Genomic DNA, 12,709 nt, shown 5'->3' with positions numbered 1-12,709 from the left:
AGCCTGTGGGGCTGTCACACTGTGATATGAAACCTAATCTCAACCTCTTCCCTGAAAACTATTTAAATAGGCCTATTTGCTGACATAGGCGCTATTAGCAGAAACAGCCAAATAGAAATACTACAGATGTAAAGATGTAATTCATCACCTCAGTTTTGTGTTTTAACTATCTGGCATTTTTTCACTTAATAACATTGGCTACCAAGTAACACCCACATTGAGTAAGGTATGCATCACCATCAGAACACTTGGATATGTTGATTTTGAATCCTATCATGGAGTTTAAGGGGAAAATACAACCACAAGCCTTGTGTCTGAAAATAAGATTCAGTTGTTTAAAATTTAGAAAAAACTGAATTGATCACAAAATTCCACTGGAACAATAGCTCCCATCTGACCTTTCCAGACAACAAAACACACCTATCGAGTAGATCTTTATCCATAATTTCAGCTTCACTGAAAAGCAACAGACTGCGGGGCTGTCACACTTCATAAAACATTCAATAGATTTGCTTGTATTAACCTGTATCATATGGAAATTATGCAGAAATTACATTTGGAAAGTCTCACTAAAAAACAACTGAAGACCCATCTCTCTTGCAAGCCAAAGATTTTTTAGATTAATATAAGGAATGTGTTGTAATTCAATACATAGTAAAATATTGGGGGACCAAAACTGAGAGACAATAGGGATTTTATCTTTTTTAAATCACTGCCATTTTCAGGACCATGGAGAGCAACACTGGCTTCCAAGACCTGACACTCTGCAATTAGGTGGACTCAGAAGGCCTTCATTATGCTATGTAAATATTTGGACAATGGATGGGAGAATATACTCAATTAATTACTCAATTAGTAACAAGCCATAATCGCTCTGAAGAAAATCCAAACTTGAAAAATGTCCCCCCCCCCCCAAAATGTCTGATTGCTGTATAGTTTCCGTCATATATGTACCATTACTAAAGCAGCTGCTCACCACAGCCAGATTAGTTGTACCGGTCTTCCTTTGAAACCTGTAAAGTCCAGGGGACTGAGCCTCAAAGAATGGTACAAACTCAGGCATGCTCTTCTTCAAAGAAATCTTTAGTAAACTGCACTAGATTTATACAGTGACCCTCACTGTGTGTGTGTATGCATCTGTAGGTGTTTATTATATATATATATGAGAGAGAGAAAGTAAGTGAGTGAGAGAGAGAGAGAGAGAGAGAGAGAGAGAGAAAAAATAAGTGAGAGATCTCAACACCATGTACATAACCTCACATGGAACATATTCCCTTTTGTCCGTCATGGCCCAACGTTCAAAGGGGTGATGTGCACCTTCTGTGTCCACTTATGTTTGCTACAAGAGGAAATTACCAGCCTTCTTCAAAGAAAAACCAATATGCCCTGTGGGAAGACAGGAGAGTAGTTCCACTGACATTACATGTGAGAAAGTAAGCCACAGAGTCTTGAGCAACCACTTGCGCACCACTCCAGTCTTTAACATGCTTTAAATCGGCATGGCAAAACAGAATTGTATGAGCACAAAAAAAATATGAATCTGGTGATGACACATGGGCCAGCTCATTATACTCCACACTTGAGAAAGAGCCAACAAGTTCCTCCCCAGCAGAACAATTTTGCAGACTCTGTGCATTCACCTTCGGCCAACCTTTACAAGAGTATTGGTGTTCAGGTTAAATTTCATAATGTGCCACCACAGTTCTTGTTAAGATGACCCAGAACGATCCCGGCAACCTATGTCAGAAAGGCATGGGTTCTCCTCACCATCTCAAAGTGTAGTTTTATTTCAATAGCACAGGTGGCTACCAGTCCCCTTATATATCTTTTCCTGGGATCCTGTGTGGTTACCGAAGTGGCTGTGAATATTCTATGGTACATAGGCCTCGTGAGATTTAGTGAAACCAGAAATGCAGGCCCCATCCAGATGCACGCAGAGAATGTACAAGTTCTTCAATTCTAGTGAAACTATAACTCTGGTTCAGCCCAATAAGCATGAGTAGATGCTGATGCGGAGATTACAAAACACCTTAATTGAATTATGTGGAGGCTCTTTATGTTATCCCATGCATGTGTTAGTGAGTTTCTGCATGAGATACTGAATACTAGCAGGCTTCTTGACAACGTTCCAGGGTCCTTGGTAATTTCTCCATATGCCCATGGAGTACAGCAGGCAACAAAGCTTCTAAAGCAGCAGTTCTACAAGATACAGACAGGCCTGTCTTGGGCACCATTAGCACCCTTTGGCAGTTGACCTCTGAATTAAAAAAAGAAAGCTGATGTGCCACGTGGCGGCGTTTAATGTTACTGCGCTAAAACAAATGTGATAATTATTGTTATGGTGGATGGCCCTGCCCTCTTGTGACAGTTTATGGCAGGGCTGCCCAACCCTGTTCTTGGAGATCTACTGTCCAGTAGGCTTTCACTCCAACCCTAGCAAAGCACTCTTCACTAAACAGCAAGAGATCTCTGAGCTGCGAATTAGTAGAACCAGGTGCGACAAATTAGAGATGAAATAAAAAGCTACAGGACAGTGGATCTTCAGGAACAGAGTTTGGCAGCCCTGGTTTATGGGATTTGATCTCTCAAATTGTACATATTTTGCTTCGAGCTTTAGCCTCTGGCAGTCCAACAAGCAGTACGATCCTAGGGCTTCTCATCCCACTGTGAGTTTGAGCATAGTTGAGCTGCAGCACTCTGTTCCTCATGAATGTTATGCTTTCCGGTCCCAGAAGTTTATTTTCTGCTTGTTCACTCCTAGCTGCAGAATCTTATGCTACTTCATTTGTGTTATTTGGGTTGAGGTACCTCAGATCCTGAGAATGTGCACACAGTAATTTCTCCCTACATAATGCCCCGCTTTAAAGGAAACATTGTTAGGGGACAAGCACATTCTGCCATCCTTTATTGCGACGTGTCATACAAAATATTTAACGTCATTATGCTGCCAAGAGTCCGTCTTTCTACAACAGAAAGCATAAAGTCAGGTAAATTGTTCTCAGTGTTAGTGACAGCTACCATTTACCTGTCCACCTATTCAGTTCAAACAGGTGCATTTGAGTCCTGAATAGTCATTCTTGTGTATACACTTTCATACCGACATATTTTACGAGGGGGGGGGCATTTTTTATGAGTTGGGGGGGGGGGGGGGGGTTAATCCATTTGCTATTGTTTCAATGATTACTGGCTGCCATTGAGAATTTAATCATGTTTAATCTGGCCAGGGTTCATATTTATAAATCTTCTCAGAGCAGGAGTGCCGATCCAGGATTAGGTTTCACCGGTCCACACCCAAAACTCGTTCCAATATGAACTAAAAGAACTGAGGCTAGATCAGAACTCTGCTTACACAAATGGATTACTGGTATGGTTACGTTCCAGACAAAACACATTCAATTTTGGGTGGTAACCAAGCCACCCAAAAGAACAAAACAATTTAAAAAGTCAGAGGAAAACGCAAGAGGAAATTAAATGTCGCTTTCATTCAATGATAGGTTGCAAAGTTGATGATGGTTGGTATGATAAGAGGATATCTGGTTTCTGATGCTAGCATGGAACTACAACGTTATGAATGCTGCCTGTTTGCCCATGAAAAATCCGTAAAATATTCTTTCAATTCATTTTTTAAAATTAATTTTAGCTACTTGGCTACATCAAGCCAGCTAATGTAGAAAAAAAAAGTTTGTGCTACTTCACCTAGGCGAAGAATATATTTAGGCCTATAAAGCACAAAAAAGGTGAATGCCAATCTGACCAGTTGTATATCAGAGATCCTCAATCCTGGTCCTTGGACAACCACAGAGACTGTTGCTTTCGGTTTTCGATCAACAAACAATTTGAACTCAAGAAACCTGGTGACCAGAGTTAGCTGTGTAATCAACTGCTTTATTCAACAATTGCTGTGCTACTCAAGTGCTCAGTGACAACAACAACCAGCAGACCCTGTGGCTCTCCAGGAGCATGACAGAGGACCACTGGGTTACATCAATGTGAACACTGATTCCTCTGCATGTTACTGGTTCCAATCCCAGGGTGTGCCCCTAATTTGTGTTTCTGGCATTACCGGTGTGTCATACATCAATGAAAGGGATGCCTGAAGTACACAATCAACACGTGGCCTAGTTCAGGCAGGGTATTAGCGTATGCAGGTATAATCACAATTCAGTCATCCGCTCAGCCACTGCCACAAGCACATCGACATGGTTTTATTTAAGCAAACACTTGAACAGATTACTTAAACATGTAAATGAAAAACTTGAAAATTAGCAGTTCTGATAACAAGCAGGAGTCAAAGAAAAATAATGCATTGCATCGCAGTGTGCTTTTGAAGTGATAATGAAGTGGAACCACTACTGTGGTGAACAATACAATTTATCATTCCCTGTGGGTGTAAAGCATATTGCCAGTGGCTTTCAGACGAGTTCATCAGCGGAATGCATGGTTAATCCATTGAGCTTCTTGAGCGGCTGGAGCATATTGCTGCAGAAACTTGGTAGGCAAAATTAAAAATTGGAGAGAACCAATTCTGGCTTTAAAATGGTCAGTAGTAATTGCACCAGGGTTAATAATTATTCATAGTGACACATCTAATAAAACGTTCAATTTTCGCATTTTGAGACAGCAGTAATTGCTGGAGCGCTGATTTTATTGCTTTTTTTATTGCTAGTACTGCCATACTAAGACTAACCTCACAAAAGAAATTGTTCACAAATCTTCCTCTTCCAAAGATGATTACCAATCAAACGCTACTGATACATTCAGGCTTTCTGTGAACTTCAGTATTCAATGAGGCACAACTGATTAGCCTACTGAGTTTATGAGCGAAAGCACTTTAAAGATGAGTGCATATGAAAGTTTGCTTAAGGGCCCAAGCTCAATTTGATTCCACAAGTCTTCAGCAAAGGTTGTGCAAAGGTCGTCCAAAGATAAGATTAAAATTTTTATAGCTGCCATTTATTAAAAGACAACAACAGAAAAAGCACTATTATACAGATGTAGTAATAAAAATGTCTGGGATATTTTATAAAATGGGAATAAAACTGGCTGATCCAACAGACCAGACTGACAAATACTTCAGTTAGCCGTTAAAAGCTTATTATGGTTTACATTTTAAAAAATGACTAGAGAAAGCAGTGTGACTATTCTAAGCAATGCTGCAGTGCACCTCCAAACTTCAGAAGCCATGTGAAATGCTTACAGGAAAAAAAATAAAGCATCACTATTGGGCGTTGATGTGACCGCCACCCAGATGCACCAGCCTAGCTGCTGCCACCTGATTGACAACAACACCTTACATGATTGCATGGAAGCCGCATGGGCTTGCTGTTCATTGGCTGTCAATCCAACACCCAACAGACAGAAGTAGAGAATTTTTTTCCCTGTAAACATTTTGACTGGCCTTTGAAGTTTGGAGGCTCACTACTGCATCAGGTGTGATTAAAGGAAGAAAAACACTAAGCAAAAGTTTTTCACATTTACCGTTCAATTGAGCAAGTACCATGCGCAGTATATTTTTATGGGTTAGTGCTGTCAGATTGTGCTAGCTACGTTACATAAACCTTGTACAGCGATCAATAAAGGCTAGCAGCACAGTAGCAGTTGCTGCTTGTCACGTGTACCACCACTGTAATGAACAAAAAAAAGGCTACAAACTACCTTTTCTATGAGAAATGTGTTGTCGAGCTCAAGCGCATACACTTCTGGCGACATTGTAAAGCTGCGTTTTGCCCTCCGTACTATATAGGTAGCTAGCTATGGCACGTTGTAGCATCCGTGTGCCCTTAGCTCCTACTGATGCGTGCAGGATGGCATCCGTATGCGCTAACTAGGTTAGCTAAAGTAGGCGAAACGCGAACATGTTAGGGTGAGCTAAAGTAATGTTAGGCGATGAAGCTGTGCTTAAAAATGTTGTGCCATACCACCTGCGGAATGGCACAAAATTTAAGCACAGCTTTATCACTGTTACTTTAGCTAACCCTAACATGTTCACGTTTCACCTACTCCGACTAAAGGAAGCACCACCTGAGCATGCGTCTCGTTTCGCCTACTCCTACTAAACAAAGCACCACCTGTGCATGCGTCCTACTAAACGTCCCTCTCAGGTCGTCCGTTAGTGAGTGAGTGAGTGAGTGAGTGTCCACAATTTAAAAGTACCGACATAACATAAAAAAGGATGTTTATGTTTCCAATTGTGAATAAATGCCTATAATCTGTGTAATTAATTTCAAATGTGTAGCCTGTAGAAACATCTTATCGCAGTAAACTGCTTTGGAATTACTTGTATTTTCTTGCTAGACCCTATTCTTTTGCAGAATATGACTCCCAACAGCCCTAGGTAGCATGATGTCTGATGTTACAGCAACTTCATTCAGGGATACACACACACATATACACACACAAAATGTGGAGGCTTGGTATACTTATTAGAAAGGTAGTTTTCCTAACTAATTAATTACTTAACTAATTAATAAACTTGGTAATTAGTACATTAGTACACTTCAGAGAATCAATAGGCCTGGTAGTAATACAATTAAGAGAAGTAATAATTTAAACTCAGCAACAAGCATGTAACAGAACGGGAGTAGTAGGGATGTGAAAAAGTTGTTGATTCGTCAATTGTCAGTTGCGAGCATGCATGTTGAATATTAAATTAAATAAACAGAAAGTTTTTTCTTTCTTTCGTTAATTCTCAAACTGTTCAAAATAAGAGATTACCAAATGTTACGTAGCCTACTGCTCTAAATGGGTAAAAGATTGGTGGGCGGGGCTTGTTGCCATTCGCTTTAATTTACTGGCCAGCTTGCATTCCATGTGGAATGATTTTCAAAGGCTCACTGAAAACAATGTTCAGTGCAACATATGTGCTGCCAAACTTACATACCAAGTCGACATCTATGATGTTAACCCACCCAATAACCAACTGCTGGCATTTCCTGACCCCGAATATACTCCTGAGCAATGTACTGTTGCGTGAAAAAACCATCACAGTTCGGCTTGAATGTACTGAAACAGCCACCTCACTCCATGCCATTCCATCCAGGTCCTACAATATTGTGATAACCATCTATCTGCGGAGAGCACTAGCTACTGAGCTATGTGACTATAACTTGTTGCTTCATTGCAGATTGGGTCATGTGTTAACCTGTGTAGTAAGCAAGGAAGCATAAAAAACCATTCTGAAAAAAATACAGCAATACTCATTTTTTAAGACATTTTAATCTCCTGCTCTGCACTGATTCAAGTAGTGAGGCGTTTTTATTAGTGGTATCCTACATCAAATGCTTAAAAAAATGATTAGTCTGTAATTAGGCTACCTTATTCAGACAGCAACTAGTCGACAGTCAGAAATGTTTATATCCCTAAGCAGTAGTTATCATTGTACAGCAAATCTATTCCAAATGTTCAATTTAATTTAGATAAATATATTTAAGTTTATTTTCTTATATTCACATTTGACACCAGTGACAAGTCACTTTCATTTATACACATTTATCTTTTTTAAACTTGAATGGCTGTCACTAGTTTTTTTTTAATCCTACAATCACTGTTTGCCACTAACAGCTGTTTTTTTTTTAAAGAAAGCTCTACTTGCCAAGATTATGACATGATGTATTACCCAACTTCACTGAGTGCACTTATTGTAAGTCCTTCTGGATAACAGAGTCTGCAAGGGCTAAATTGTACATAGAACTTGTACTTAATTCTCAGATGTGAAATAATGTTTGCACACTCATTGCTAGTCAAGAAAGACTGCTTCATTACCCCCTGCTGTATCAGAGCATTACTTCCATCTGTGAAACTCATAGCCTACTTAATTCATACTGGTCTGTGCAAATAAAAGGTATATCGACACTTTCCTGTCTCAAGTAGCCACATAAATCTTGCTGTCTTCACTTGTTTGTCTTGTTCGTCTGAGGGCTCTAATGCAGTCTTCACAATGTGAAGACATCAACAGATGCCTTTGGACATCCTTGAATACTCTGGCCATCCTGCACAGCTGTCCTCACATAGCGGTGGATGGTCTTCTGATGTTTCATGATTCTGACGAGCGATATAGAATCCCAGCTGTTAATTATATTGGGAGGACTCCGTGGACAGTAATTTCCAGAGAGGAAACATGGCATATTTTTACTGGATGGCCCATCACACAGGATGACTTGACCTGGACATGGCCTAAAGTTATAGCCTACACTCCAAAAAAAATTGAAACTATATTGATAAGGTTTAGTATGTGGTAAAACACACAGGTGGTCATAGGGGACAGACAAAAGAAGTGTATGTAGCACTCAAGGAGCCAACCAAAATACAAGCTACAATACATGGCCAAACGTATGTGGACATGTGACATCCAATGATCTCATCCAAAATACGGGCAATAATGGTGTTGGTCCACCCTTTGTTCCAATAACAACCTCCACTCATCTGGGAAGGCTTTATACTAGAAGTTGGAGCACTGCTGCTGGGATTTGCTTCCATTCAGCCAGAAGAGCATTAATGAGGTCGGACACTGATTGGGTGATTAGGCCTGGCTTGCAGTTGGTTTTCCAACTGATCCCAAAGGTGTTGGATGGGGTTCGGGTCAGGTCTCTGTGCAGGCCAGTCAAGTTTTTCCACACAGTTCTTGACAAAACCATTTCTATATGGACCTTGGTGTGTGCCCGGGGGCACTGTCATAATAAAACAAAAAATTGACTTCGCCAAACTGTTGGGGAAGCACAGAACTGTTTAGAATGTAGCATTAAGATTTGCCTTCACTGGAACTAAGGGGGCCAATCCAAAACCCTGAAAAACAGCTCCAGACCAAGGCGTGTCCAGATACTTTTGGTCATGTAGTGTAGCCATATATTTAGTTACCCTCATCACTTTGTTCATTGTCAGCTCCCTAGCTCATTCATACAGGGTTATGGCTTGTTTTGGCATGCCCTCTTTGTCCTGTATATTAGTAGTGTTGTGGAAGACAGTCAGTTCTCTATGCTCATGATATAGAATGTAAAAATAGAGATAGGCAATATTGTGCAACAAAATCTCTAGTAAATGTATAAACAAACCACACTTAACCACAGTTAATAACACAGGAAATTATTTTTTTAATTAGTTAAACCTTCTGATTTAAATCTGGCCTTTTCCCAATTTTGAGGCACTGTTATATGCACCAGTTCTTAACAGGTACAGCACAGATAATCACATTTTAATATTATATGGCTGGGGTGAAACTTCACAATGATGGGCTTCCACAGATTATAAATCATCTGAGTACCCGCCCTAAACTCAATCAGCCACTAAACAAAGCCTGCTCTAAAAATTTTATCCGGACTGTCTTTGTTCATTATGCACTTATTAGATAGTTAGTCCATCACAGATCCTTTCTTATGCTTGGTCATTCCAACAAAAATCCTTTTTTCCGCACTGACTCAGCAAATAGCAGTTGACAAGGGTTCACATCAATAATAGTTCACAGGAATTACATCAAAAAGAATCCTACTTGAAAGCAGTCTAAAGCATAGCCAGGTCCCAATTCCCAACTTTATACAGGCCCTATTAATAAACACATAAATAAAGCAATTTTGCTCAGCTTTACCTGGAGAGCCACAAGCCTAAATATAGGCTATATTCTAAAAGGCTACTCTCAAAGTCAATGAGATATTTGATCACACATTACATTAGAAAGTACCTCTTATCAGATTGAATGTGCACACATCAAAGTTAACCTTATAAACAATGACCTAGACATTATCCTTCTAGTGAACATCAAAGCAAAGCAATATACTACATAAAAGATTGTTGCTAACTTTAAACCATTGTCCTAATGAGAGGAAACAAATTCTGCACTCAGTTGTGTTTTCAGTTATTTTGCTTTTCCTCTCCATTTTCAAAAATAACAAGTTATAGCCTACTCCAAAACTGGCACTTTCCAACGTACTTCGCAATTCATTAAAGCACTGTCAAAGATGCACTTCTGGTGAATAATGTGAAAGACTAAGTAATGGTGAATAATAAGGATCCATCCTATTCTTAATATGAACCCAACAACATATTAATACATATGACTCTTCTCACAATGAATAAAACAGCATTCTCTTCCAACACAGAAGTTACTATAACCAGCCATCACCAAATCCCGTAAGACCTCTTCTGACCAAGATAAACAGTTCTTGACACAGCGCTGAGATTCTACTCTTTTTCTTCATGTTGCCAAAAATCCACTGCAGCAGAGGAAGGCTCAGCCAGACAACACAGATTCATTATCCCGCAGTAACTTAGTTCAACAGCAAAACCTTTCAAAAAGCTATCATGATTTTATATTAAGCCCAAAGCTCACCATGGAGACCTGAGGGAGAAATACAGTGCACAACTGGAGCAACTCCTGATAATGATGTCTGACAGGTCCTCTTTCCCATGTTGCATTGGGGCACTTCAGGTGCCTGCCATGTGACATGATAAGGTCAAGGAGTATGTGGGCTCACAGGCATCTGGTTAGGCACCTATCCAAGAATCTATGAAAGGGAGTCAACTTAACGCATTAACAATGAAGAATTCACCCATTACTGAGTGCAAACAGGCTTATTTTCACGTCTCCAGTTTTCTATTGAAATACTGTTCAACAATTGCATCTATAGCAATTCAATGAATTGACCTGACTGATGCATCAGTAATCCAAGGAAGCATGGTTGTTTATGCTTCAGGCCACTTGCAAAACCCATGCACAAGGCAATTCCACTGTCCAGGATGGGTAACTAATCATTTCCAACGTAGAAAAGCAAATATTTAATTTTAAAAAAGGATCTTCGTATAATGAATCCATTCTCTTCAATGAAAATCCACTAACTTAACGTTTCTCGGCAATTATCATATGTAGGCTACTGTAGCTAAACTTGGCAACTACCATAGCTGACTTCCTGAAACTAGCTAGCTTACTCTCTCCAGAAGAAAGACTAAGTATCCAACCTTCCATTTTGTTCACCAAATTATATGCTTTAGCCATGGGCGAACTGGCCCGAAATGAGTCACAACAATAAGGCAACATTCAATGAAAGACTCCACACGCTGTTCAGCCATTTCTAGCAAAAGCTACACTGCTGTTGACTTGGTCGCACTGATGTTGACTCTTCGTAGCCCCTGTTGTCAACTGTTCCATGCGTTTGAGAATTTGCGAGTGGCGAATGGTTGACTTTATGACTCATTAATCAACGCAAGTCATAAGTTCTGCGCTTTTTTACATTCATAAATCAAAACACGCTACGTGAAAACTACAAGCAACACTTCAGTCAATATGACAGACAAAACGGATTGGCCACATACAACAAAAGCATCAGTCACAAAGTCGCTGAATTTCGCAATGCAACATTGTTGCCGAGATATGAACAAAATGCCAGACTGCACTGCTGCATGGCTACCAACACAACGCAACTTTAGTGTTCAGTTAACAAAGAAAGCCATCTTATTTATCGCTACAGGTAGCTTGTTAGATCAATGGAGCAAGGAACAAATTTATTTACACCCCCAACAACCCAGTTGGCCATTTGGATAGTTAACCAGCTACTTGTTTCGGGACACCGCGAGCATCTCCAAAAGAGCCTCATTTAGCTCGCTACCAAAACCACAGGGTAGCATACTGTTAAGTCATTCCTCAACTCGACGGCGTACCCTCAATCGAAGTGTAGAAAGAAGGCCACCGACAGTAAGCGGGCGGGTTACACTTTTCGCTGTCCTCTTATTTTGTTTCCGTCCACCCAGCTCGTAGGACCGACGTTGAAAAAAGCAAGCAAGAGGAAGAGCTCAAAGACGAAATTACTGGAAACAAATGGTACACTACCTCGTAGAGCTCCTCCGTGGCCATTCCGAACGGATATATTTCCGATGTTTAATCCGGTTGTTGGAGAGACACTCTTTCCTTTCAGTTGTCGTAGACAGCGAAATAGCTAGCAAGCTAGTTATCGTTAGCCTTTCCTTCCTCCTCCTTTCTCTCTCGCTAGTTCACCTACTCTTTTGGTCACTATTTTGCGCTGTATACTCGCCCCCCCCCTCTCGTACATTCACTCTCAGAACACTCACTAGGCTATTGGTCTTGATCCCCTTTCTCTCTCTTCCTCGCTCAATCTCTGGGTTAGTCTACTCGCAGCTCTCGTTTCAACTACTCAGTCTCTAGTAGCTACCGTAAAAGCCACTGTAATTATGCGCAAAGCCGACTGCGTGTTTGCTCAGTCGAGCTCCCCCACTTTACAACACAGGAAGTCTTAATCGAGCTCAGATAAGAGGGAGAATATGAGATGACCCCGAATTTATGGGTGGGTCTTGGGTTACGATGTTAAGCTTTGGGGAGTCGGTATCAAAGATAGCACGATAGCACGACTCGCCGCAAGGGGGTCGTGTAGTTTAATCTTTCGACATACAGAATCAACTTTTCAACTTTATGTATAGCCAACATCACTCAATCTATTCTGCTCATGTGTTGGTGTCATTGGATGATATGGACTGCATGCTGCCAGTTGCGGTAATAGACCAACCTACAGCGGTCACGTAACTGTATCGCAATCAGTGTAGCCTACAACGTAACCTTAATATTGTTCAAGATCTGTCAGTGGTAATTAAACTTTTCGTTCTTGTATTTGTACGACACATAGATCGTGGCTAATTACGAACTTCAAAATGTAAATATCCTACTTAGAACATAAGATTCTAGCTATAAGTCGACACTGCTCCATAAACAGAA

General features: G+C 40.4%; 1 protein-coding gene across 3 annotated transcripts in view; it reads right to left on the bottom strand.

Moving 5' to 3' along the window:
• Positions 1 to 12,303, bottom strand: part of LOC118226221 (chromodomain Y-like protein) — a 44,314-nt gene extending 32,011 nt beyond the window's left edge. For 2 of the 3 annotated variants that reach the window (XM_035415675.1, XM_035415676.1), the window contains exon 1: positions 11,813 to 12,303. In XM_035415675.1, the coding sequence (XP_035271566.1) occupies positions 11,813 to 11,836 (24 nt within the window). In that variant the 5' untranslated portion in view covers positions 11,837 to 12,303. The remainder of the gene's footprint in view (positions 1 to 11,812) is intronic. The other variant, XM_035415674.1, reaches the window with a different exon arrangement.
• Positions 12,304 to 12,709: the final 406 nt, after the last annotated feature.

Source organism: Anguilla anguilla, chromosome 4 (assembly GCF_013347855.1).
Source record: "Anguilla anguilla isolate fAngAng1 chromosome 4, fAngAng1.pri, whole genome shotgun sequence".
Lineage (NCBI taxonomy): Eukaryota > Metazoa > Chordata > Actinopteri > Anguilliformes > Anguillidae > Anguilla > Anguilla anguilla.
The sequence above is the reverse complement of the archived record's forward strand: the minus strand, read 5'-3'. Positions and strand labels throughout refer to the sequence as shown.